This window comes from Rhinocladiella mackenziei, assembly GCF_000835555.1.
Source record: "Rhinocladiella mackenziei CBS 650.93 unplaced genomic scaffold supercont1.6, whole genome shotgun sequence".
NCBI classification, from domain to species: Eukaryota; Fungi; Ascomycota; class Eurotiomycetes; order Chaetothyriales; family Herpotrichiellaceae; genus Rhinocladiella; species Rhinocladiella mackenziei.
This window is the reverse complement of record NW_013550599.1, coordinates 1,614,762-1,641,478: the sequence shown is the minus strand read 5'-3', so window position 1 is coordinate 1,641,478 and position 26,717 is coordinate 1,614,762. Positions and strand designations below refer to the sequence as shown.

At 50.0% G+C, this 26,717-nt stretch overlaps 9 protein-coding genes across 9 annotated transcripts; 6 read left to right on the top strand and 3 right to left on the bottom strand.

Annotated features, from left to right (window-relative positions):
* Positions 1–589: 589 nt before the first annotated feature.
* On the top strand, positions 590–1,591 carry Z518_08394 (uncharacterized protein; the record flags this gene model as incomplete). Its single annotated transcript, XM_013414135.1, has 1 exon — positions 590–1,591. One exon carries the CDS (start codon positions 590–592, stop codon positions 1,589–1,591), a length of 1,002 nt encoding a protein of 333 aa, XP_013269589.1.
* A 759-nt stretch (positions 1,592–2,350) lies between these two features.
* Z518_08393 (uncharacterized protein) lies at positions 2,351–4,359 on the top strand (the record flags this gene model as incomplete). The annotated part of the gene is made up of 3 exons (XM_013414134.1): positions 2,351–3,081; positions 3,211–3,704; positions 3,767–4,359. 3 exons carry the CDS (start codon positions 2,351–2,353, stop codon positions 4,357–4,359), a joined length of 1,818 nt encoding a protein of 605 aa, XP_013269588.1.
* A 311-nt stretch (positions 4,360–4,670) lies between these two features.
* Z518_08392 (uncharacterized protein) lies at positions 4,671–6,488 on the top strand (the record flags this gene model as incomplete). The annotated part of the gene is made up of 1 exon (XM_013414133.1): positions 4,671–6,488. One exon carries the CDS (start codon positions 4,671–4,673, stop codon positions 6,486–6,488), a length of 1,818 nt encoding a protein of 605 aa, XP_013269587.1.
* A 1,523-nt stretch (positions 6,489–8,011) lies between these two features.
* Positions 8,012–10,706, bottom strand: Z518_08391 (uncharacterized protein; the record flags this gene model as incomplete). The annotated part of the gene is made up of 2 exons (XM_013414132.1): positions 8,012–8,427; positions 8,477–10,706. 2 exons carry the CDS (start codon positions 10,704–10,706, stop codon positions 8,012–8,014), a joined length of 2,646 nt encoding a protein of 881 aa, XP_013269586.1.
* A 5,181-nt stretch (positions 10,707–15,887) lies between these two features.
* Positions 15,888–17,474, top strand: Z518_08390 (uncharacterized protein; the record flags this gene model as incomplete). The annotated part of the gene is made up of 1 exon (XM_013414131.1): positions 15,888–17,474. The coding sequence occupies one exon, from the start codon at positions 15,888–15,890 to the stop codon at positions 17,472–17,474; it is 1,587 nt and encodes a 528-aa protein (XP_013269585.1).
* A 208-nt stretch (positions 17,475–17,682) lies between these two features.
* On the top strand, positions 17,683–18,289 carry Z518_08389 (40S ribosomal protein S17; the record flags this gene model as incomplete). Its single annotated transcript, XM_013414130.1, has 3 exons — positions 17,683–17,703; positions 17,775–17,900; positions 17,984–18,289. 3 exons carry the CDS (start codon positions 17,683–17,685, stop codon positions 18,287–18,289), a joined length of 453 nt encoding a protein of 150 aa, XP_013269584.1.
* A 786-nt stretch (positions 18,290–19,075) lies between these two features.
* Positions 19,076–21,355, bottom strand: Z518_08388 (protein disulfide-isomerase domain; the record flags this gene model as incomplete). Its single annotated transcript, XM_013414129.1, has 3 exons — positions 19,076–19,414; positions 19,466–21,092; positions 21,141–21,355. 3 exons carry the CDS (start codon positions 21,353–21,355, stop codon positions 19,076–19,078), a joined length of 2,181 nt encoding a protein of 726 aa, XP_013269583.1.
* Positions 21,356–21,734: 379 nt separating this feature from the next.
* Z518_08387 (uncharacterized protein) lies at positions 21,735–22,943 on the bottom strand (the record flags this gene model as incomplete). The annotated part of the gene is made up of 1 exon (XM_013414128.1): positions 21,735–22,943. One exon carries the CDS (start codon positions 22,941–22,943, stop codon positions 21,735–21,737), a length of 1,209 nt encoding a protein of 402 aa, XP_013269582.1.
* Positions 22,944–23,981: 1,038 nt separating this feature from the next.
* On the top strand, positions 23,982–26,510 carry Z518_08386 (uncharacterized protein; the record flags this gene model as incomplete). The annotated part of the gene is made up of 1 exon (XM_013414127.1): positions 23,982–26,510. One exon carries the CDS (start codon positions 23,982–23,984, stop codon positions 26,508–26,510), a length of 2,529 nt encoding a protein of 842 aa, XP_013269581.1.
* Positions 26,511–26,717: the final 207 nt, after the last annotated feature.

Sequence of the window (26,717 nt, the reverse complement as noted above, 5' to 3'; positions counted from 1 at the left end):
TGTCATGCCGGATTGCTATCCGATATCAGAACCCCCCAAACTTTTCATCTTCCATCACTCGGAACTTCATAAAGAAACGGAAATTGGTTAAAGACGCCGTCTATCTCCGCTATCCCACAGGATGTGTCCACAAGTCGAGAACAACAGCAACTACAGCTCGACCCCCAGACCGCGAGCCCATCCATTCGTCTAGGTTACCTACCTTCGTACCGTGTCACCCAATCATGTGATAGCCCTACTTTAAGCTTCTTCCCAGACATCACGCCTTCTCAAGAAAGAAATCAGGACAGTTCCCCAGGAACAGGCTAAGCTGTGGCCGGAATTAGACCCAGTGCGGGGTGTGAAGTGAAGAATATGACGGTCTTAACGGAGATGAAGCGAATCAGCTCTGGAGGGAGAGAGAAGTGGGTTGATCTCCGCCAAGGAGATAACGGATCTGCTTGCAGGAGAGTGGTCAAATATACGGCGTTAAATGACGACAAGATTCATTATAAATATGTTGCTCTCGAGAACGCAATCTATCCACAGCATTCGACCATATTCGCGACAACTCCCATCTTTAATCAGGAATTATCATCAAGCAGCAAACATGAAGGTTCTTCTCACTGGCGGTTCAGGCTTCATCGCCGCTCATTGCGTGGATTATCTTCTTCAACGCGGCCACGATGTCGTCTTCACCGTTCGATCTGATGAGAAAGGGCACAAGATTTTGAAGAATCATCCTGGAACCCCTTCCAGCCGACTCAGTTACGTCATCGTTGGCGACATTGCACAAGAAGGCGCCTTTGACGAGGCCGTCAAATCCGATCCGCCCTTTGAGGCCGTTCTTCACACGGCATCGCCATTTCATTACAATGTCACGGATCCCAAGAGGGACTTGTTGGATCCCGCTATCATTGGCACGACCGGTATATTGAAAGCTGTGAAAAAATCGGCTCCTTCGGTCAAGAGGATTGTCATTACATCATCATTCGCCGCCATTCTCAATGCCGCCAAGCATGAAAAGGTCTACTCCGAGGCGAATTGGAATCCCATCACCTGGGAAGAAGCCACGAAAAACCCAGCCTACGCTTATCGAGCAAGTAAAACCTTTGCGGAAAAGGCCGCTTGGGAGTTTGTCGAGAAGGAAAAGCCCAACTTTGACCTCGCCACCATCAACCCACCCCTGGTCCTAGGTCCCGTTGTGCACTATCTCAACTCATTGGACTCCATCAACACGTCAAATGAGCGAGTTCGAAATATGATTCAGGGTAAATTGCGCGGTGGCCTTTCTCCATCTGGAGTTTACATCTGGGTGGATGTACGCGACGTGGCACTCGCCCATGTCAAAGCTATCGAGCTTCCCGAAGCCGGAGGCAAACGATTTTTGGTTACAGCAGGACATGTGTCGAATGCAGCTATCGCAAACGCCATCAAGACCCAGTTTCCGAATTTGGCCGACAACCTGCCCGCGGAAATCAAGAGTGACATGCCCGCTGACGTCTATGGTTACGATAATTCGAGAAGCAAAACGGTCCTAGGCCTCGAATACAGAACACTGGACGACAGTGTGCGGGACACGGTAAATTCGCTGCTTGCCGTTGGAGCGTAGCCGCCCACAACCGCCGTTCGGTGGAGCCATGGTGACGCCGTCTTGTCGAAAACGCTCGTTGATATACGGCACAGCGTCTGGAGACTTGAGAACAACAGGAAGGATAGAATTAGAACTTTCTGTCGATACCATTCGTTCAGCAAGGTCGATAGAAGATGGAGACCCCCCAAAATATATAAATCCCGTCAAAAGAATGAGCCCCGATCACGTGACATTCCGCTCCGCTGATGGTTTCGAGAACGCTTCTTCCAATTATCTGCAATCGCTGTGCTTTATTTCTAAGGAGGATTCGCAACAACTGTACTACTGTGCACTACGCCGGGTAACCTTGGTGCCAGTGGGACGGATCATAATAAGAACGGGCCCGAATAATTCCCCCCAGCACGGGATTGGGGGGAAACCGATTTAAAACGTCCGCCTCGATGCATCTCATCTTCTGCCTTCCATTGTCTCTGACTCATCTAAATAGGGATCGTCGAAAGAATTCCAGCAGGGTGAAACAAAATCCAAACAAATTATGGGCCTAAATGAACAACGGACTCCTGGTTGACGATCCTCGACCGGACCCGGAGTGTAAAAAGTGTCCGTCGAACTCAGCACTCCACCATGGCGTCCTTCCTTTGATCTTTCTTAGGCATATTCAAAATTATCCTGTGGAAGAGAAAGGGGAAGGGGGGAGGCCTTATTTTGCCGCCTACCCTAAAGTATTGTTATGGCAACCACCTCTTCCAATTTCTAATCATTCCAAAAGACGACGCAATGCCTACTCCCATGGCCGCGACATATCCTTCAGACACTCCAGGACTCCGGGCACATCGAGCATGTCGAAATTGTGTCCAAATCAAAGCGAAATGTGTTCCGTTAGAAGGATCAAATAACACCACATGCCAAAGATGCCATCGATTAAAGAAAGAATGCACCACTCCAGTCCCGGTCCCACGCAAACGGCGGAATAAATCCACACGCGTCTCACAACTCGAACAAAGACTTGACACTCTAACCAGTCTCCTGACGACTCGTGGTGGTGCCAACGAGATTCCGGATCCACCTAATCCGTCTCTACCAACCCCTCCAGTATCTTCAACAAACGAGCGGAGAAGCCTCAACGACTTCAATCATGGCCCGGATCCAGACGCATGGGTAAACCCTTGCAAAGCTCCTCCTATCAAACAGACCCTACGTGAGGAAGCCGATGAATTCTTCCACACGCCTTTAGCGCCTGTGATGGAAGAAAAGCTGTTCAGCCACTTTCGCACGGAGATGAGTCAATATTTCCCATTTGTTGTGGTCCCGCCCGATGCAACAGCCGTGGCGTTCAAGGAAGGCAAGCCTTTTCTATTCAGATGCTGTGTCACCGCCGCTTGTCATCCCGACCCCCATGTGCAACGACAACTCGTCGAAGAATTGCTCAGATATTTGGGAGATCGCATGTTGCTCAATAGTGAGAGGTCTCTGGATCTGTTGCAAGGAGTCTTGGTATTGATCGCATGGTGAGTCTCCTTTCCTTTGGCCTATTTTACGACCCACGGTTTCTTGGATCCTATCGCTCCTGCTGAGACCATGTCTCCGGAAATCATACCATCTATCGATCACATGTCCCTCCCTGACTCCGAGCAAAGGTATCAATTCTACAATCACTACAATCCTCAATTGATGAACCTCCTCCATCTGGCCTCGGCACTCGTTATCGATCTTGGATTGAATCGGCCATGCCATTCCGGACCGTGGCCACCGGTCGGGATGGTAACTGAAGTGACCCAGCTCATCCACGGCGGACCCGTGATGCAAGGAGCACATACATCCGATGAACGCAGAGCAGTCCTCGGAGTCTGCTATTTCACCGGAAAAATATCATCCTGCTTCCGAAGGTTGGATCCGGTACGGTGGACTCCACACTTGGAAGATTGCTGTAACTCTCTCCTTGCGGCAGCCGAGTATCCCACGGATGTATATGCTGTTCAATTCGTTCAATTGTATCGAATCACAGAGAGATATTCACCATATCTCGCCACAAGATCGTACGCGGAGGTACCTATACGCACTTATGTCCGGTGCTTTGAGGAAGATATTGAGAAATATCAGCAACGCCTCCCTCCAGACTTGGCAAAGAACGGTAAGTATTACTTTCGCCTGGTCGTAGCTGCAAAACGTCGCTGATTCCTTGCCTTGTCCAAGCTTTGATGCGAATGCATATCCTCAGCGCCCAGATCGGACTTTATGAAGCTGTCGTCAACGCTGAATGTGACGCCCCCATCCAAAGAGCAGAGGCATTGCATGCCTGTCTGCAACGGGTCAAATCTCTCTACGATGTACTCGATGGACAACCCCCGGATAGTCTCCCCAATCTTCCCTTTTTGGCATGGATTCATGTTGTCCATGCTCTCATTGTGGTGGCCAAATTGTCATTCCTGGTGGCCGACGGGTGGGACTTGCAATACGTCCGAACGTCCCCAGTGAACTTTGAGTCTGTATTGGACTGTCTCATCACGAAGCTGGAATCCGTCGCCCAACACAATCTTAGAGAGTTTCGAACGCCCAACGCCGTTTCAGCTCGCTTCATGTTATATGCGGAGAAGACACGCGTTTGGAAGCGGTGGTATGAAAACAAAATCAAGGTAGAGGCTGCACCTCACACCTCACAACCTCCTGATATTGGGGGCGCTGTTTTGCCAATGGACGATCAGGTCATCGAGGGATTTCTTGACGGGTTTGATGATGGAGCCTGGCAGGACTTTATAGGCGATTGGACTGCTAATTTCCAGTTTTGACCGTTGACGGTGCGAAATATCGAATTCAATGGCATTACGACCACGGTCCCAGCGGACATTAGCAGAAATAGCGGGGCCAGTGCCACCTCCAACGAATTGTGTGCCCGGGGAACGGACCATAACTTCAGGACCCGGAGTCAAGGGTGATCGCGACTCCGGCCCCTGACTCGCTTCAACTCTGGCACTGGGACCATCCTGTCCGGATATAAACATTCACCAACCACACCTCGCCGGATTCTCCTTTCACCTCTGCCATCTTCATTCATTATCCGCAGACGAGCAGTCAACACTCTCGGATCAAGCTATCCGAAATGGAGAGCAAAGCCACGTCCCCCCGGGTCGAGTCACTTCTACCCTCGCCAGCAATTCCGACCGTGTCAACATCTGCAGACACCAACATGGCTGAACCATCCACCGCCAAAGAAAGTGAGGACACAGAATACCTAGGTCCTCGGGCCCTTTCTCTTCTAGTCGGCGCTCTCCTCCTCGCCATCCTCATCGTCATCCTCGATACATCCATCCTGGCCACGGCAATACCTCAAATCACGGATCATTTCCACACCATTTCCGACATTGGCTGGTATGTTGCCGCCTACATGCTCACCAATGCGTCACTACAGCCTCTCACCGGGAAATTCTACACCTATTTCTCTCTGAAATATGCCTTCGTCGGCTTTCTTGCAGTCTTTGAACTCGGTTCCTTGATTTGTGCTCTCGCAACATCGAGCTCAATGCTGGTCATCGGGCGTGCGGTGTCAGGAATAGGAGCGTCCGGGTTACAGAATGGCGCCCTGACGATCATTGGCATTGCAGCTCCTCCGTCACAGCAGCCCCCCTTGTTTGGAATCCTCATGTCTTTCGCAGGAGCAGGACAGCTTATAGGGCCGCTCATCGGTGGCGCTCTGACGGAACATGCTTCCTGGCGCTGGTGCTTCTGGATCAATCTCCCTATTGGCGGTGTGACGATTTTGACCATGATATTCATTCCGTTTCCACCTTATCGGGCCCGGAAGACAAATTGGACATTCCGCGATGTCACCCGTGATTTCGACATTCCAGGCTTCGCCCTCTTTGCCCCAGCCTGTATTATGCTTCTTCTCGCTTTGGAATGGGGTGGAGTTGAATATTCCTGGTCGTCTGCTACTATCATTGGGCTTCTATGCGGTGGCGGGGGAGTCTTTCTTGTCTTTTTGATCTGGGAATATTTCCACGACGGCTCGGCCATGATTCCGCTCTCACTGATACGCCAACGCGTTATCTACAGCAGCATGTTAACCGCGGCCATTCAATTCGGTGGTCTCTTGATCTTCACCTACTACATGCCACTTTGGTTTCAAGTCATCAAGGGCGCCAGCCCAACGCTGAGCGCGGTGTACATCCTCCCAACATTCGTCACCCAGATCCTCTCCGCAATAGCCGTAGGCGTCATTGTCTCGAGGGTGGGCTACTTGATGCCTCCAGCATTCATCGGCTCCGCTTTTGCCACCGTCTCTGCGGGTCTCATGAGCACATTTACCACCCATACAGGGACGGGAACCTGGATTGGATACCAGATCCTCAACGGTGTAGGGCGTGGAATCTCGCTTCAACAGCCAATCCAAGCGGTCCAAAGCGTCGCATCCTCGGATTTAATGCCCACCGCAACAGCGATGGTCGCATGGGCCCAGAACTTCGGTGGTACAATCGTGATCGGAGTCGCCCAGACCGCTTTCCTGAATATTTTGCAAAATGCCCTAAATACGCACGCCCGAGGTGTAGATGCCAGCGAGGTTACTGCCGCCGGTGCGACTAACTACCTCGCCAGTCTCGCTGGAGATGATAACGCAGATCTCAGGAATAATGTGCTGATTTCGTACAACCAGGCAATCACGCAGACATTTTATATCGCTGTGGGGTGTGCAGCGGTCAGTTGCTTCACCATTTTGGGAATTGGGAGGACTAGAATCGAGAGGAAGAAAAAGAGGACCGAGATCACCGGAAAGGATGAAGAAAAAGGAGTAGAAAAGAAGACGAATGAGACTGGAAGCAATAACAATGACAAAGGTGATGAAAACTCCGGGACTCTGACGACCGCTGAGCCAAACTTGCGTCGTTCCGTCTCGAAGTCGAGCTCGAGTAGAGAGCCCTGAGGGAAGGTCGTGAAGATTGACCATCTTCAGAAACCAAACACTCGATCAAAGAAAAACCCTGTCAGTCCAGTTAATTCAAAAAGGAAAAAGCCGGTGCTTCAGCCAAAACGTCGGAATGTTGATCAATACAAGGCTATCTTGTAGTTCAAGTCTGAGGCCGGTGACAAGGTGTCTTTCGTGGAAATCAGCCTCTTTTGTGGAAATGTCCTCCTGTTGAACAATTGATGGCCTATCGTTCACGAATAACCAGGTTATTCGCAACAACTCGCTCACCAGACTGTATCGCCATTGACAGGCAACAGTGATGACGTACGCTCGTTAGATAGATATATAGATAGGCTCGATGCCATCCTTTGACCCAAGGGGATCAGAACATATTCTCTCAATGAAGAGAAGTTTGACACATCCCGGCAGTGCCTCAGCCCACCTCCACCCTGATATGGGTCATTAGGGTCTCCACGTGACCTTGAGGCAAGTTCTCACTAGAATCCACTTCCCTGACAGATCTGTACTACCTAGCTGTGCAGAAGTCGAGTCAGTCGAGTGCAGGGTCGGTAAGCAGCTTATTAACGTTATGTTGCGTCATGGGGTAAATTCCACGTCTAGTGCTTCTAGTACTTCTTTTTGCTTTCTTCCCTAGTTATGGCTTGCTTTGGTTTCTTTTCTTGTTCTGGTAGTTGAATGTGATGAATAGGTGTAGTATATGGTAGGTTATCGCTTAGGTGGAGCCTGAAAACTATGTAGTAACGTTGATGGTGTATACTTAATGTGATGTGATATAGAGATGTGACATTAGATGGTAAGAGTGCTTGCTTGAAGAAGAAGCAAAGTAAGGTACCTTCGGGATTTCTTGCTATTCTCGTCGGGGAAGGAGAAGAAGACAGAGGTTGACGTATACAAGACCTGGGCCCTGTCAGTAGTCGAGGTTTAGAATGAGAAGAAAGGGGATGTACCAAGTCTCTCTTCGGCCGTCTGCCAGCACAATACCTATCAGCCTTCGGAGGGAATGAAGGATAGGAAATATTGCTTTTTGTTCTCGATACCCGTCCCTCGGCCTTGCCTATTGAGTCAACCCATGCCGAATGCCGAGAATGCCGACTTAGACGACTAGTAGAGTTGAAAAGGAGCTTGACATAAAATTCTAGGCCAAGGATTTGCAAACAGGCTTAGATGATAAGGGGCGAAGTGAGGCGAGAGAGGGGCTGGAAACAGCGAGCCAGCAATGTCTGATGATAAAGCTACCGAGGCATCCTGTATCACACATGCCCCTTTCTCAGGGTGTAAAAAGGGTATCATTCCTTCAAGGTGACCACGCGGCTGAATCAGTATTTCAGATTTGGTCAAGATCCAACTGGTGAAGGTCATTGACGAGGTTAGTAGGGGAACAAAGGCCTGGCGACGAGAAGCAAGATAATCTCTTGGACGCCTCAGGTAGACTGTCCATCTCCATGGATAGGCATGTCTCAAGGGCAGATAGCAGAAGATGAATGCAGCTTTGAGACCCAAAAGGTACTATTAAGACACTATGTATATAAGGCATCCAGGGGTCTCCTTGACCCGTTCAGCACGAGGCGAACACGATTCGCAAGAATATCCAAAAAACAATCTTCAAAGACCCCTATTTCCATACCTCCGACGGGCGCAACTGCAGAACGCTTGTCAACGGGAAGATTCGAAAACGATTGGCCCCCAAATATGAGTAGATGTGCAGCATTCGTTGACGGTCCGGCGTCGTTGAGGGAATAGGTGTAGATCCAAAAATGGCGGCACAGGGCCTGAAATAGTCGTCCTGAGATAGAGATTTCCATATTCTGTTGGGAGATGTCCTGCATGACTCGCAAGTGTTCGTAGACCTTATACAATGGAATAATCATCCATGCTGCTGCACAGCTGACACCAACATTTAGCCCGTTTCGAACATACAGTGCAACGAAGCTTACTATTATGCCCACAGATACATTCAGGAAAGGAATATCCGCATTCCTCACAACGAAGAACCTGATCGAATAGGCACTGGCAAGTCTCGAGATGAGAACCATAGCCCGAGTCATCAGCGTGGTACGCAGGGTGATGCGGGGGGTGTAACCCATGCGGTTGTCGCTGACGCTCAAGATGTTGTTGTACCAGTTGTCTCCGTTCAGCAGGCCGCGTATGTGGATCCATGACCTTATCTGTAGTGCATAGAGTGTCGAAGATCTGTGGCAGACGCTGTGATTGAACCCCGCTTTGCTGCACCGGGTTCAAAACATCAGACCTATTGAACGTAGACATTCCCACTGGTGGAATTGAAGAAGCTGTTCGCTGGTTTGGATCTGTCGCAACGGGATCATCTTGACCGTATAGATTTTGAGCTGATGAATTGCCAATCGGATAAAGAAGCAGATCATCTTGATTTCCGTAAGACATTTCTGGGATTGTTATCTCTTCTCCGCTAATTCGATGTTGAATCGTACCAGGCGGTCCACTTCCGGACAGCTGAGCCTCCAGGGACGCCAAATCTTGCTCATATGACGCATGCAACTCGTCCAGTTTGTGTTCCACTTGAGTCTGCAGTTTGGCTTTTTCTCTCTTGTACCAACGCATGATAGTTTCATATCGTTTCTTTCTTTCCTTCAACACCCGCATGCATCTGGTGATATGACCATAGAAAGAGGGTTCCCGGCTCAGTCGATCTTCTAGCATATTCAGAACTTTTTCGAGTTTATCTTCTGCGTCCGCGAGCACACGGAAAGGCTGGCCCATTTGGCCCACATTGCTGCCTCCAAAGATTTCATAGTATTTTTGCCACCTCTCTTCTGGGCTGAGTTTCGAATGTGAGAGTTCTTCTATTCTCTGCAGCTTCTCCGGGTCATCTTTAGCATCTCGTTTCGCATGTCGAGTGACTGTAGCAATCTTGTCACTGCTCCACTTCTGACATTTCGAATCGCAATGTTCGGGATTTGCGGCATATTTCGGGCAGCGAAGTTGCCGCCGCTGATTCTTGTTGTGTACACGACCGGCCTTCGTATCATGGGGATCGGGGTCTCCCTCCTCTTCTTCGTCGTCGGCATCGTCAGATCCATATTCTGAAGGGCGGTTCTCAGGATTGTTGTTTCTAGTCCTAGCTCTCGTAGATCTCAGTCTAGAGGTTTGTGAGGCCGATCTCCTCCTCTTCCTGCAGTCGGGACCCGCGGCTTGTATAATCCCTTTCGGCTCGGTCCCAATGGGGAGCTTTTGCGTTGGGCCGTCAAGCGGCTGTGCACCTCCACGAGGTCCCAGAGTTAACCTCCCTTCACGGGCGTGCACTCTTGCTGCATCATGATAAGGCTGAGATGCGATGGAAGTGCCAAGCCTCCCGGTGTCAACTTTCCCGTGGATGTCTGGTGGCTCTCGCCGAAAACAAGAACCGGGGGGGTTCTTTAATTGACCCGAGAGATTGACCATAAGTGCTTCAGCCTCAGTCTCTAGGGTTGCATCTCTAGGCGCTTCGGGTGTGAGACCAGTTGGGGGTGGCGGCTCTGCGGAGGGGCATGCGGCATGGGGTGGGGTGTTCAACCGAAGATTATCGTGCAAAGGAGCCGCTGAAGAGGAGCCATCTAGTCCCGAACGAGGCAATCGGGATGGGTGCGGGACGATTATGCCCTTGTTTCGATTGAGATCGCCATGATGCTGCTGAAGCGGCGAGATCGAGATGTTCCGCAGCCACGCCAACCCAAGATCGTCCGTTTGATCGGCGGGGGAAGTAGGAGATGTAGCATTGGAATCACGCCTCCGTCTTTTGATTCTGCAGGAGGGGCTTCGAGCGAAGTGTGGATGTCTGGAAGCCTTGTATGGCTCACCGAGCCCAGGAACCGTAGGTGACTTCTCAGGCCATGGCTTCCCTGGAAATTGAGGCTGCTTCAAGAGAGTTTCCGACTGTTCTTTTTCTGCTATTGCTCTCCTCCATGCGTATTGAGCAGTCTTGTTCGGGGCAACAACTTGCCAGTGAAATGCCGAAGAAAGTGTCTCGAGAATGTGCTGACAAAATATGGCCCAAAGGTGTAGTAGCTGTTCAACGAGGTGGAGTGCACCAAAAATGACCGAGGCAATCTTCTGCGGTAGGCAGACGAACCAAATTAGCAGATGAATGGCTAGCAGGACTAGACCACCCAGCTTGCTTTCTATTTGAACTTGAGCTGGCGGAAACCTGCGAGGCTGATTAATGGTAGACAAGTGAACAACCGTGAGTCGAGCATCCATGGTGAACAAGACGCGGGACCGAGTGTATTAGTAAAGGTTCGCAAGATAAGCAAACAAATTGGGTTGAAAAGGCAGGAAGGCAGAGATGAAGGTCAAGCTGGTTCGCACGTTCTATGTAAAGATAATATTTGGAACGCGGGCCTCAGAGAGCCGCTTTCAAATTTTTATCAATGCTTTGTAAGAAAGTCGAAGGGATCCGGGGATGTCTTCTTGCTTCTTTTCTGCCTTGAAAGGTGGCGATGAAAAGCCAAATATTGATGTTTGCGCGAATCTTGCACATTGCAATGTTGTCAATGGACCGATTGGATTTGTGCGTCTGTATCGGTAGCTAAGACGACTCTGATAGTGGCGGAGCCCGGGTGATGAAGTGTTCGTCCTTTTTTGGATTTTAGTCGATACTCCATGAAACTCGTTGTGGGAACGAAAAACCACTGTCCTGACCACCCGCCGCTGCCCGTCCAAGGCTTTCGCCGCTTTTCATCTAAGTGGGACATTCGTTGCTTCCATTGCGGTGGTATCACCATGACATGAGGTCTCAGAGTGGGGAGTAGACAGAAGAATCGCCCTGCACTGCCTGGACATTAAACTTACGAGCACAGCCGTCTCAAGGGATTGTGAGGAGGTAAAGGAGTTGTTTATGTGCTTTTCCAACATTTTCATGGCCAACAAAGGACGAGCCCTGCCAAAGTATGATGCGTCGGACCTTTGGTGCTGTGGCATTTTGCCATTTCGCGTAATAAAGTAGGTGATGATTGACCGTGTAGGCTCACCATTCGCTCTGATGCCTCTAGCTCACTGCTTGTTAGAACACTCCCCCGTGTCGCTACACCTCTCGTGATTGACTGCCCCAGGGCTCCCGGCTCCACCGGAGGTAAAGATTGCCAGTGGCGGACGAATGTTGGAGCCGAAGCCTGTCGCACAATACATCGACAGAACAAGTGGTGTCGCGCCCGTAGAGCCTCCATATGCAAATAGCGGTCTGTGATGCTGATAGAGCGATCAGCTTACTTTTGTCATGGCTTAGAGGTAATAGCCCGGTGTAAACTTCTGTCTCTGCCAGTGGGTTTGTGTTGCCCAATTTTGGCAGCTAGATCTCGTTGGAGGATGACCACCGCTATTACACCGGTTCGACTGCCAGATTGCCCGTTGGCTGCTGGGCCTCTTTTAGCTTCGACAGGCCGTAATCCGCGTCAGTTGTGCTTCTTCCATCAGAGTCAAATTCTGGATGATCATTCGTATGAATAGGCACCACCAACGACGTGAATGTCTCAACGTCCGCCCAAGAAGTGGCATCCCAAAGACTTAGTGCTACCGGCTCGGATTTTCCCTTGCCCTAAGTCTCATTCCAATATGGCTGAGCCCAGTTTGCCCCAGAGGCGAAAGAAATGCTGGCTGATTTGGTGGTTGAACGAGTCTGCCGGGAGTCTGCCGCACCACGCGTCTCACTTGTTGTCTGCATTTCCTTCTCGTGTCGTAAAAGACAGCCTCGAACGCAGTTACCAGGTGAGAATGATCTGGGATCCATTCAGGCGACCCTTCCCGAGCGGATATCTGATTGTTCTTCTGCCGAAGCGAATGGTTTGACGACTTCAGATTTGTTGGCGGTGTGATGTTCGGATATCGTCTTCATCTCAGCCCCAGTGGCTTCTCCACTTCGCAGCCGGGCGATGGAAGTTTGATCTTCCTAAGAATTTGGTCTCTCTATTGCATGGCATCGCGATTCATGTGTGCCGTCCCCGTGTTTCCGCCGGTTTGCCGAGGAGATACTGCTCCCTCGTTGACGAGCATGACAAGGCATTCTCCTCTTTTATTTGGCCTTGAGATGGCGGCCATTGTTGTGGCTCGATAACTCGAATATGGCAGTCCACAACATCGGAGGTCATTCTTTGAGAGACCAGAAGATGGATCAATTGACAGCGAAGAAATGTAAGTGGCTACACCAAAAATATGGCGGATAGCCGGCGCGGCGAACAAGGCTGCCTAATGAGGCCAGATCATGCAAGCAGCCTTGACCACGGAAAATATAACAAGGAATCCACCCACTTGAACCGAATCTACACAATATTCACCACGACCTTTGTAACAGCCCGTATCTTCAACGACTACGTCCAAAATTTGATGGCACGACGGGCTTGTGCTGGTTGGAATTGCGTACAAGCCGTCGTTTGATCGAGGTGACGAATCGAGCCCCCTGCCTTGACACCGCCAGTCTGAATGGGCCAAATCCATACTATGATCCGGAAACCCGGTTTGAGGCCTCCATTGGGTAGTTCTTACTGGTTTGGTACCCAAGCATTGTCTCCAAGAGCGGGGCTTTGATTTGTATCTTTATTTTGATTCAAAAAGGACTGGTGCCCAAGTCTTGCTTTCAAAAAATTTTGCTCCACGGCGGCATACTCGCATTGAGATGCAATGATTCCTGTCACCAAAAATCACGGACCGCTCCCGGGTTTCCCATCTTTTTTTCTTTCCACCCGCCAATCGGGCAAATTGTCAAATATGAAGGTTGGTGGAGACGGCGTCACGTAAGTAAAGGACACGTTTTTCGGATGGCCATCGGATGGCCTTTGGTCCTCAACTACCAATGGACACGCAAGCACATTTTTATCATTGGAATATCACATCTGATTCCCTATCGGAGTTTTTCTCCATGTGATTCGGAGTGAAAGGCGTGTTCATTGATCGAAACACCGACATTCTTCGATCATCCAACAAACTGGGCCCCTTTACAGTTCTTGAGCATGTGAAGAAGGATTCGCGTCCTTTCTTCAGACATTACAGTCGGAAGAGCAATTTCAGGACGTGGAAAAGGATCGAGGGAATCTTTTGATCCACTTCCAAGTACACTCAGAGCTCATAAACAAACTATCAATATCACGAGTTCGAGGAAGTCAGTCCGGGCCAGCAGCGGACTCACTTTCTGCTAAATATCCACTTGTCCATCCAGAGCTAGGAGTCCTCAATGCGTTTATCAGTCGAAATAGAAGCATCGGGTCAAATACGCAATTAATTGGCTCTATATAAAGAACGAGTGCCAACCATAGGCAGCCCATTAGCCTCTTAATGCCCCTCTACAGAGGTGCTAATAAGTAGCTGCAGGCAAACTACTCTCCGGTTTGGCCTCTTGGGGCGGATCTGTATGCCGGCGCTGTAAACATGAACGCTGTCCACGTGTGGTGCAATAACTGGCTTCTTCCGTGCACGAGCTGATAATAAATATGAGTTCTTTCAGACTTTCAGTCCCAGTTGACGCATTCTTGAACCAGACTTTGGGAAATTCTGCACTAGGCTCTTCTAGGAGCTCGATGTTCTTAGACTCTAAGGCCGGGAGGAAGAACCCCCAATGTCAACCTTCTGAGGATCCGCAACATCCTTGTTCCGTCAATTCGTCCAATGAAGGTTTCGATAGGAGGTAGGACGGAGGCATTGAGCTCGAGGCTCTTGGCCGAGATGGGTTAATCCGTGAATGAGTTATGCTGAGTTCCATTGATCGGGAGTTGGAGTTCGAACCCCGTCCACTCCTGCCAGATCGCGGTCCATGTGCGTCGCTGGTTTGATGATCATGTTCACGTCCTCCTACGAGCCTAGTGTCGACAAGCAGGATATCCGTAGCTGTGGCACCCTCAAGAAAATGTCCGAACACACCAACGTGTTTTGTTTTTAGCATGAGGATACCAAGTTGTTTCGTGATTATCGAGCTAGACGGAGCATTGAGGACTGACAAGATGTCAGCGATGCAAAGTGTGACTGCTTGTGGAATGCCGAAGTCACTGAAAAAAAAAAAAAAAAAAAAAAAAGGCAACATGGAAAGTCGCTATCCTAGGTGACATATATGGTATCCTGGTCGTTCGAGAACAATTGGCTGGCTGAAAGAAACAGCATCGAGCGAAGAGAATTGTTACAGCAAGGCGCATAGGGGTCAAGACGGGACTTGGCAGTCAGCGAAAAGGTGGTAATGTAAACATGGATGGATACGGGGGAAGGTGGCAATGCAACCAGCTGGCACATCACCCAGCAAAGGCAACAAGTGCAGCACAAGAAGAGAAAGGTAATCATCTCTTTAGATGTGACGTTTTCGATTCGATCGGGCGATCCAGCGAGGGGAGGGACGGAGTTTGACAGTGAACTTACGATTAATTGAGGATGTGTCGAAGATATTTATCATGAGGACATCGACACCTCATCTTCTGACGTTCATTTTAGCTGCTTCGTTGAGTCATCGTTGAATCCAGGCGGACGTTCGGCAAATGGGAAACTCAAAGACCGAAGTGAAGGAATTGCCGTATTCGAATTTCCGAGATATCCCATCAGTAGAACGTGTCTCCACGCTTCTCCGTGAGGCAAGAAAAAGCATCGTAGAAGCGAATTCCCTTTTTCTCGTAGTCTCTGCACCAAAGTCCATAGATCGGGAAGACTTGCAAAACTGCAGTGGGTGATGAATTTTGATCTGATAGCTTCTGACCACCTCGTTATGATTCGTTAAATCTGACAGTGCGTGCAAATGGACACGAGGCGATGGAGCGTCTAGAAATGCTCGAACGGCTTGCCAGTATCTATTCTGCACAATGGAGCGGAGAGATGATCAGGTGCGATCTGCTGGAAATGATTGAAGAGAACGAGAATTGGATCCAACGCCGACATGGAGCAGAATTTTTTTGAGGATTGACCAGCTTGGAAGGTGAACTCGTAGTAACAGGGGAATGTTCGACCGCCTAGGGACCAACCGACTGTTTTGGATGCGGCACGTTCACCAAGTTCATGGACCCTCCTATTATTTGTTGGCAGCAAGATAGCATTCAGAAGGCAAGTCGCTTGGATCCTCGAGGATCAAAAATAGCTCCCCTACCGAAAGGCAAGCATGCCCAACCAGCGGGCCGAAGTTCCAGGGTGCGTGTCCCTCATTTGGCAGTTTCAGGGTCCATAGGAGGCAGGATAAGACTTTACAGCAGTCTCAAAAGGTGATCATCCGTCATAACATCCAAGGAACAATGGTAAGGCGTGTGAGCAGGGATCTGGAACGAAAGTTCAAACCTGTCCTGCGTTCCACTGGGCGCAGGTCGAGGGTCCATGCACCACCGTAATGCACCACCGTGATCTTGGTGCAAAGGTCAATCAATCACGGTTCTTCTGCTTGATTCATATAATCTCTTCATCCCGCATAGGCCGGCCAGGCTCGTTGCAATGACCGCGGTGCGCCTGTCACCGGCAGCGAACCTGCTTCGACATTCCAAACTCTTCGCTGTCCCATCACCATTATCTCTTCCAGCAACTGAACCTTCGTCCGAACCCATTGCACACTCCGACACAGCAACCACCCCTTACCCCATTCGAGCGGCCTTTGAGACCCCGACATCTTCATTGCATAGAGGAGATTGGGGCTTGAAAAGATCACTTCCAGTCGCCACCACAACGAAGTCGGGCACGCCAGTCATTCGGATTCAAGGAGGAATTGATACCCCCGAGCACATTGCCGATTTCGAGTCTGCCGCAGATCATGTCTTGACCCTTCGCAAATACCAAGAGCTGAATCTCAGAGTGACCCTTCCAGCTCCAAGAGAATGGAGGTCAAATGTGCGTACGAGTGCCTTCCATCCCGAGGTGGATCACTCGGCGGATACAGCTCTACCGAAGCTCAACAAGAGTAATGCGCCATCTTCGTGGCTTCAAATGGGCTCTGCTGAGCGGGCGGCCCAAATGCCAAAGCATCTAAAAGATACCCTGGAGGAGATCGCCAAGGTCAAGGCTGCGGAAGCTGGATCTGAAGCTACTCCAGCAAGTCAACCGCCGCCCACCCGACCACCGTCATCGATTCCTGCGCAAACCCGGCGACGATGGCGCTACTCTGGTCCATATTTGGCAGGAATGAATGGAATGGAGTTTGACGCGTTTCTAAACAAAATTACGAGAGAAAAGAAAGCGGCTTTTCGGGCTTATGTCAAAGAACATATGCGCATGCAGCGCTTCGATCAGAAGCGTGCGGAAGCTCTTGACCAAGGTCGCGGTAACACTGCAGTTCATGACACCGCCGAGATTACTGACGAAGATGTCACACGATATCTTCGATACCTACGTTCTGAGCCGGGTAAGTTTGGCCCGTTAATCGTCGAATTTTTCGATCTTGCAGATGGTCCAAAACCCACCCCGGAAACCACCGAACCTTGGTCATATGGACGTGATACGATCTCTGCAGATCCGTACAAGGAATCTGGACCTCCCAGAACCCATCCCTCTGCTGGGTTATCCTATCTCAAATCCGACATGTTTTCTCCAAACGACATAACGGTTGGCCCCAGCGCAACCCGCCATCCTGTCCCGGCTCGACTTCTGAAATCCAATCCTATCACTCACGGCAAAAACATGCCATATATCGGTGTGGCTGGATTTGTTGTCCCGCAACCTAGCTACACCTCATTGACGGACTTCAATTGGAAATGGGAACCCAAAAAGGATGGTCCCAAGTTTGTCGTTACTCCCACAATCACCACGATTTCACAAGCTGGGAAAGTCGAGATTCAGAGCAAAATTCAGCCGAAATGGCATTTGGAGGATGATTTTCCTGTTAACAGCGCGGACAGGAAAGCCAGGGGAGACGCGACTACCACGACGACCAATATTTCATCTTCACAGCTTCCGAACCTGGACAACCGTGGTCCGAGAAATCGATATTCACGGTATCGGTTTACGCCTGAACCCAGTCAAGATATTAGCGCGGAGTTGGATATAATGACGCGAGAAGCATCCAGGTCTCTTGGAAGGAAAATTATTTAGATGTACCAATACACTTTCCATATCTATACGTGAACACGTACACTGCAAAAAACATGGGCTGATTGTTCCATAGTCACGTGACTAACTGGATACTATCTCTTGGCGCACACTGACAACTCGCCAAGCACTTGGAAATCCCCCTGCAGGTTGAATCATCACGACTTTCATCCCCATCGCCCTTTTAACCAACTCCTCAATAACCGTCAAGATGGGTCGCGTTCGCACCAAGGTCAGTAAAGAACCAACACTCGTGATACATTTCAATCAGATTGGTAGACCTAACGGGTTTGGACACTGTAGACCGTCAAGAAGTCTGCCAAAGTCATCATTGAGCGGTACTACCCCAAGCTCACTCTCGACTTTGAGACCAACAAGCGAATCTGCGACGAAATCGCCATTATTGCCTCGAAGAGACTTCGCAATAAGGTTCGTCGGGCACCCCATTCATCACAGTCTTTCCTCTGCGACCGAGGAAGGCAGTTATGAGGCTGACAGACTTGGGTTTGTAGATCGCCGGCTACACCACCCATTTGATGAAGCGTATCCAACGCGGTCCTGTGCGCGGTATTTCATTCAAACTGCAAGAAGAAGAGCGCGAACGTAAAGATCAGTATGTGCCGGAGATTTCGGCGTTGGATTTCACGCAGAACACCGAGAGCGGACAATTGGACGTCGACTCGGACACGAAGGATCTGTTGAAGAGCATGGGCTTCGATTCCATCCCGGTCAATGTTGTTCCCGTCAGTCAGCAGCAGACGCAAGAGAGAGGAGGACGCAGAGTCTTTGGCACCGATCGACCAGGCCGACGAGACTAAAATTGGGTCGATATGAGATCAATCGAGGCGAAGATGGGTCAGGCTGATACTAGGTATTGCACTGGTGTTGGCCTGTGCAAGCAGTCTCATTCTCGCTCTGCTCTGATGAGATCATGTTGCTATTGCCCCGAAGGCGAATTGCTCAACATCCATGCCCCCATTCCGCATTCGACATCCTTGAACGACACCATGGATCTGACCGGCAAGAATGATATGCCACTGTGCTCGGAAATCTACTTGTGCTGCCAACATGGCAGCTCAATGGAAGGCACTCAGATAGAAGAACCACGGAAAAAGCGAAAAGAACAAGAAAAATTCCACAAATAGAAGGTGTCGCCTAGTCCCCCTCGTGGACGAAGCTTGATTGCCAAATTCTTCCTTTTCCTCGAGTTCTCTTGTCTCCGTAGAGTATCGCGTCACCTGATTTCCCAATCACACTGCAGTATCCAGCTAGGATGCGAGGCACGAGCGGGTTGGAGAATTCCTCTCTGAAGCAAGAGCGTAGAATTCAATTGTGTTTTGGAATATTCTTGTAACAAGAATCACATCGACTGAGCAACCAAGGGAACCGATATGAGCCTTTCGTACTAGGTACCTCATTCCCGTCCCTCGCCATGTTTCCCGAACGCCATTCGCCATGCGCCGTAAATATTGGATCACGCTGGACCAGAAGACGAGCGTGTACCATTTTCTCCCCTCCCTTTCCTCATCTTGGTGGACATATGCATTGGTATCAACAGCCCTCATTTTCATTCTGCCCAATCCGAAGGAAGGAGATGTAACCCTTTAATCCGCCTTCCCGTTTGTCGTACCCAACAATCCTTCTTTTCCATCAAGATGAAAATATCCACTGCTATTCCTACTCAAACTCCTTCTGATCGTGGTACCATTCTTCAAGACGTAGACGAGCGCCGCGACGGACAAGATCAGCAGAGCGAACGAGAAGTAAGGATGGTAGGTGCCAAAATTGCGGATCTGGAAGAAGATGTTTTCAAAGGTGCCGATGGTGGATTTGGGGGTCAGTTTTGGTGGTGTTGCGACGATTCGCGTCAGGGTTTCGAGGATTGAGGTTCTCGAAGGCACAATGTAGGCGCCTGAGTCGGTGACGTCCCAATAACGTCGATTCTGCTCCAAGTCAGTGAAGCTGCATTGTCCAACTCCAGCATGAGCACTCACATCTTCATCGTTGATAATCACGCGTTCACCATTTGAAACATCGACACCGTAGGTCGATCTAAGCCATCTTTCCCAGAACACACCATCAACCCAAGCAAAGCTGACTCCCTTGCGGAAATTTTCTTCGGTGATACTGATGACCAAACTCTTGGCCTGTCGCAATGCGCGTTGATCATTACGATCTTCGGCTTCTTCGATTCTCAATTGTTTGGAATCGCGCATTTCCTGCCGTTCAAGTTGGAAAGCTTGGGTCTGTTTGTCCATCCACTCTAGAGCGGCGTTCTTGAGTTCCCGTCGTGATTGCAAGAATTCATCCGGTCGGTCTCGAGAGAGGATGCCCAACACGACATATCGTCCAGTCATGATTTCTTTCGCATTCGACGCCGTCAATTCTGGTACAATCGGCAACCAGACCGATTGCATCCAGGTCAAGACGCGCCGGAAATCTCTCATATCCTTCGGAGTCAGGGCATTGTAATAGCTGGGCCTCCCGTCTCTAGACACCAGCAGCCTCGGCCACGTGGAGATCTTGAAACGGTTGGCTAAGATTTCGGAATCGGTCTTGACAATCTTTGCGTGCCCAATCAAGCTCAACGTCAAGCGGTCCAGCGCGGCAAAGTCCTCGGAGGTAGTGGCGTCGTCGAAGAAATAGACAAAAATGACTTCTTCGGTCTCCTCCATCTCCTTAAATGCGGCAGCGTCGACATATTTGACATCGCTATCCAGTGCCTTGTTTGCGAAAGAGAGCAAATCACCAAGACCTCGAAGGCCTTCATATTCGACACGTTCCCCACCCCGGAAGAAGTAGATCGTCGGATAGGCGTTGACTTTGGCATCTTTGCACAGTCGTGGGGATTGTTCGCAGTTCACCTCGCCGACGTTGAGTTTGCCCTCCATTTCTTTGGCCATTTCAGCCCACGTGGGGGCCAGGTGTTGACAGTGTGAACACCATGGTACATAGAATTTGATGAACCATGTGTCTTGTGATGTAGTGACCAGTTTTTGGAATGACTCGGGCGTCAAGGGAATCGACGTGCCCTTGGGGTTTGGTAGTGGTCCGCTCTTCGCATTCTTGGGCCGGCCCAGCCTCGCGGTCTCCGACGCCAGCATTGCCGACGATGTTTGTGTCAGGATTTCGGCGGCCTCTTTGTTCTGCTTTTCTCCCGCAGCCACTCCCGCAGCAGCATCCTTGTCCTTCGCAAGGGGCTTTTCTGGTGCGGAAGTTCGATCAATACTTTTCGCGCCCGGTTCGGGTACCTTGACTCCTTCTCTCGGTCTAGAACCTGGTTTGATCTGTTCTAATTTTTCTTCCACATAATTGCTAAAGCCCTCCATGGTTCGCTCTCCCGAATATCGTTCAACGAATTCGCCATCTTTGTACAACATAAACGACGGCCATCCTATCACCCCATTCTTATCGCAGACATCTCCAAAAGCTATACAGTTTATTGAAGCGAAATGAAAATTGTAAAATCCGTGGAAACTGTTGGGCGAGTCCAAATCTGGCTGACTAGCCTTTGTCCGCCCTTGGAGAGGATCTGATGTCACATAGAATTCGTACAAGGTTTGCCAATGAGGCGCGATCGCTTTGCAATGGCCGCAATATGGTGAATAATGCTTCACCCACCTGCGTGGAGTCAGTCTTGTCTCAGGTCTTTGTAGGATTGTCTATTACCAGTAACCGTTTTTGATGGTTTCTGCAAATTCGTCGCCTTGAATCTCCTTCATTGGAGGCACCTGAATGCCATTGAAGGTGGTGTATTTAACAGCGTCCCCTCCCTCAGCATTGGTCTCTCCTGAGACGGCATCTTTGGATAACACGGTCGGCGGCGCGGCGAGTGATGTTGTCAATACGGCAGCTAACGCCCATGCCAGCAATGCTGGCCTCATTTTCGAGGCTGGCCAGAAATCGTTCGATAGAAGACAATGACTAAAAATCTCCGTTATCGAGGTGGTGTCGCAATCCAGTAAAGGATCAATAGAGTGATTAGGGAGGGTTCTCGTGGGTAAGGGGAAGTCGAGAAGAAACCACTGTGAGGAGAAAGATTAGTGTACGGTAGAGTCACGGCTCGGGCGAGGATACAGGTCAGTAGAATTTCAATGAAACCACATGGTAGTTCTCGAATGCATGTGCAAGATGCGAGATGGCGAGATGGATTACGGAGAACTTAACTGCCAACTAGCAGAGGACGACTGCTTGGCAGGAAGCAGATTACGGCGAAGCATAGCACCACATAGGAGACAGCGGACGAGGAGGAAAGAACTTGTTTTATTCAGTCATAATAGGGTATTTCTCGAATCGAAAGTTCCATAAATGTCGTGCCGAATCATCAAAACCATAGCCTTTCGAGCTTGTGGCCCCAATATGTTGCAACAATGGTGGAACAATGGCCCAGCGTTGATAACCTGCTCGGTCGGCAATTCTCTCAATCATCATATCAACCAGCCAGTCTGTTTGAAGATCCGCCCGCTCGAGAAGAGGTGGGATAATTGAGCGTGGGAATACAAGGCCTTGGGTGCAACAACCGTACTTATTCATTTCATGAATTCCAGAGGAAACCGGAAACACCGTCTGCCGCCCTGCAAGAAAGACTAGCAAAATAGCGGCTGGTATACAAACGCAGGAAATTGCAGCCATTATACCAGCGGTCATAAACTCGAGGTGCTTTGGGAAGCTCCTTTTCGTTGCGATCATCATTGCTGATAGTGACGCCCAGGCGGCAAAGGACCAGAACAAGTAAATGGACCACTCTTCACTGTTCCAACCAAGAAGGGCATCCGCGTAAAATAGTCGCAAATATATCCATGTCCGCTTTGAGACTTGAGGATGAGTTTTAGTAAGGACAGAGTTCAAGGCAGAAACCAGGCGCCGGAACCAGCCAGCGACGGCCAAAGTGTCATCCTCAATCATGGCCACATACTCTGCTCCTGTGTCATAGCAGTCCTTCAACAAGTAAGTGTAATCGTAGATGGTCTTATTCCTGTACCAGCCGCCCTCCTCCCAGGCAACGATCTGATCATGCTCCGGGCCCGTTGTGGGATACCGGAGAATACGATCTGGCAGGATGTCCAACCAACTCTCTGAGAACACTGGGTGTATCGAAGGATTTGTGTGGCCAATAAGAATGTTGAGAAATATCAGACTCCGTTCCTCTTCGCTCATACCAGCAAGAAGTGAGCCAACTGTCGATCTCACATATTGGTGTCCAGGACGAGCGACGGTGGCGATGCCGACACAAACGACAGGTGGATGAACTCGGGATGAAACAGGGCGATCATCCTCTTTGACCGTGGCAATATAAGCATCAGCTTCCTCAATCCGGTGCGCTGAATATATCCATTCGTAAGCACGATGAGGATCAAAAAAATAGGAAGTGGGATCGCGGTAGCTCGTTGAGTGGTAATAGTATAATGAGAGCAGGTAGAAGATGATGAACAGTGACACAAAGAGCCATGCAGGACGAAAGTTGCATTGCATAAGGGGGTTCCGGCAGGGGGAATATCTCCACAGTCGCATAATCCCTCGATATAGCTTCTGTGATGTTCTGAAATCTCGTAGATATAGCCGGCGAAGGACTTGAATCGATAGAAATAAATTCAACGAGGATACTGTAGGAATATGCTCAAGAACCCCTCACCAGCAAACCTACGGCGCATGAACTTAGGCGCCACCCTGCATAACGCCTAACTAATCACGTTTCCCTGGGCCGACCCGCTGCACCACCCACCTCCCAAAACCCACAATTAAAGTGGCGCGACAAATTTCTTCTCAACGCCAAAAACGAGTACTTTTGTAGGGTACTCGATAGCTAATGCGACTCGAGTACATCTACAGTAGATTACCTCCATTCCATTGGCAAAGCCTAGTTCGAGACCAGCCCCGGGAGAATTCCCTTCCAGTCAATGGCAGTGTCTTATGTCTGTCACCACCATCTAGCCATATGATCAACCATGTTAACCCCCCCCCCCCCCCTAAAATCAGGCTATGGCAGACTGAATTCATGACTGTTACACACCCGTGATTTCCTCGTTGAGGTTGTGCTTCCCGGTCTCTATGAGTGTTATTAAACTGGGTACTTGTTGGCCGTAGGCCCATCCGGGATTTCAGATGGTGTAGTTCCATCTTGCGCACCCTCGGGGCCAAAAAACTTAGTACGCGCCGGATGCTACGGAACACAGTCAAGCGCATATGTCCAAAAGACTTTCCCCCTATCAAAGTGCATGACACCAGGATGACCGTCGCCAACTTTGTTTCAAAAAGTGCCGCAAGCGCCTGGTGCTACACTATCCTTTGTCACGACTATGACATGCGTTGGCCCAAGACCATCAAAATGTCTAGGATCGCGAATGAAGCCTTACCTCCCACCCAAAGAGCAGCATCGCTAGCAAGTCGGCAAATTGACCCGAACTATGGCAACCATCCAAAAGCCTGCCCTGGACCAGAGCATCCTTTGCTCCATTCTACTGCCTTGTACCATACAAGAACGGGTATTGATGCTCACCTCTACCTCCAGGCATGTTCGCAACATCTCTTGCCTTTTTGGACAGGTTTAGAGCTGGTCGATATCTCTCCCTTGATCTTTCAAAGAATTCGCTTTCCACCGGCGAGCCAAAGAAAGTCGTCGTTTCCGATTCGAGAAGAACTGCACTTCGACGATGTATATTCCACATTCCCCCTGTTCTCGGTTCCATCGCGATCCTCACGCTGAATCTTCATGGCATATACTTGGGGGAGGAGGTTAATTGGCTCTTCAAATCAGAGACTCTCAGTTTGATGGGCTTCCAGATCTTGGCCAAGATCCATGAGATTTTCATCGTGACCAGCCTTGGATTGATCGTCCTTCATGCAGTCAGGAACGAATTACTATTTGGACACGGACTCCCTCTGGGTCTTGTTGGATCAGGTCTCTCCTTCAGCAATTTCAGCTTTTTCTTTACAAGAGAGTTTGGAGGTGGCTTGAGAAATCTGGTGCAGCCGGGCCATAGACTGCGAAAAGCGAGCTTCATAGGCCTTCTATGTCTGGCAGGTGCCATAGCTACTCTCGCTGGGCCATCAAGTGCCACCCTCATGGTGCCCCAGACTCAATCTTGGTCAGCCGGCGCAACAGAATTCTTCCTCAATGGATCCTTGGAACGTTTTTGGCCGTCAGACCTGTCAAAAGACATGGCTGAGCTTCAACAATATTGTGACAATGAAACCTCCACCGCATCTGCATTCTGCCCAGCCGGTGGCTTCATATCTCTCCAAGAACACTGGGGAAGGATGAATTATACAAACTTCTACGATTACGATGTGCCGCCATATGCCAAAATGCTCTCGGGCTCGCGATTCTATTGGCCAATTCACAGTCCAACATCTCCTATTCCCCCTCTCTATCAATTGGGAGACCCCAGGACGGATCAAGACATGCATTCCTATACCTTCTTGGTGCAGCCGCATGCAGCAGCCGCAACGCTGATGCAGCGGATAGCAACGGACTGGTGGACAGTACTTGTCTCAACCATGGGGTTGACAGATTCCCGGGTCGACGACCGCAATATCGGGGCTGATGTTCTAGCTGCGATTACGTCCGTGAGATGCACGGAACCACAAAACATCTCTGAGTCAGGCAAAACGGTCCGCTTCCCAGCGATCGATGGCCGCTTCACCTACATTCAAGGTTTTGATTTTGTCGTCGACGGTCTCGATACAAATGCCGTTAATCACCTGCGCTTTCAGTGGGTCCACCTTCCCGAAACCTTCGGCGCTGTCAGCATCGGAGGTGTTTTCGAGTCACCCTGGAGTTCAGACAACAAATCAAGAATCGTGATCGGATGCTCTGCACAATCAGGCTGGCTACCGGCAACAATACTCACGGATAAGTACTCATTCTGGTCTGGATGGTATCCTTGGGGTATGGATTGGGGCGGTCGTACTCCTGCATGGACCTCCACTCCTGCAAATGCAGAGGAATCCGCAACAAACGGGAGAATAGCCATTAGCTCGGAATGGCTGGATCTTCTGACGCCTACAACTTCGGACATCGTTACAGGGGCTGAGGTCTGGCAGCCGTCGACGATAGAGAGTGTTCTCGACAACGCAAAGTTGGCAGCCGATCTATCACCGCTCAATGGGGCAACGCTGACAGAAGAATGGGTCAAAAATGACCCCTCGGAAGTGAGCAGAACCACTCTTCTCGAAGCAATCGTTTGCAGCGTCCTCGTCGACGGTCTCAGCCGAACCGGGAGCTATCGAGCATTCAATACAACAGGCCCCAGCTCGGAATGGCCGTTGGCGTTGTATGACCCGCTCCCCGACTTTGCAAATCGACTCCTTGCAGGCCGCACGGCGTTGAGCACACCCAGTTTACCAAGTGCCGAAGTAACCACTATCCATATCAAAATGCAGATCGATGGGTTTGCCCTTAAAGCGACTCTCGCGACCTTTCTGTCCATGGCGGTACTTTTGATTCATGTCACCATGGCCCTGGTTCATACTGGCTGGGTCTTGGTTCGGAAAAAGACATCCAACAGTTGGGACTCCATCTCCGAGCTCCTCGCCCTGGCGCAAAACTCACAACCGGCATCTGTCGCCCTGGGTAATACTGCAGCAGGTATCAATCTCGGCAAGACTTACGCTCAGATAGCTAAGATAAGAGTGAGGAATCAGTATGGGTATAGCAACAATGACCACGTTGCACTTGTATTCGACGAATCAGGGTCGGAGCTTGAGACCACCGCGGCGTCGTCAGGAAGACGCGAACAAGAGGACAACGAGCACCATGCAGTTGGCATCGCCGATAACACTATGAATAATGAAGAAGATTCCTCGGGAAACAGGAAAAACCCCGGAAGCTCTGAGATTTCAAAGCAACATATTTTACCGTTATCCCGGACCTGGCCACGACCTCGCGGAGATATCCTGCCTTTAAGTCAAACGTTGCCTGGGTATCGAGATATCTCCGGAAGAAGTAGGTCGACGTCAACTGAGAGCCTAATTCCGTCAAAGAACGTCGTCAAAGAGATGATGGATGACCGAGTCGTTCTGAATCGTGCATATGGTTGACGAGTTCCTCAATATCTATCCTGGGGGGGTAATTGAATATATATATGGAGAGGCAAGTGTGGTTAACAATGAGGGAAAGGATCGTAGGCTAAACTCTATACTTCGTATCCCATAAATTATTATCGTCTATTCCGATCGTTACTCCAGCGCCATCGGGGTGGCATGTGATCATGATACCTCTGCCAAGGATTGTGTAGGCCAGTGCTG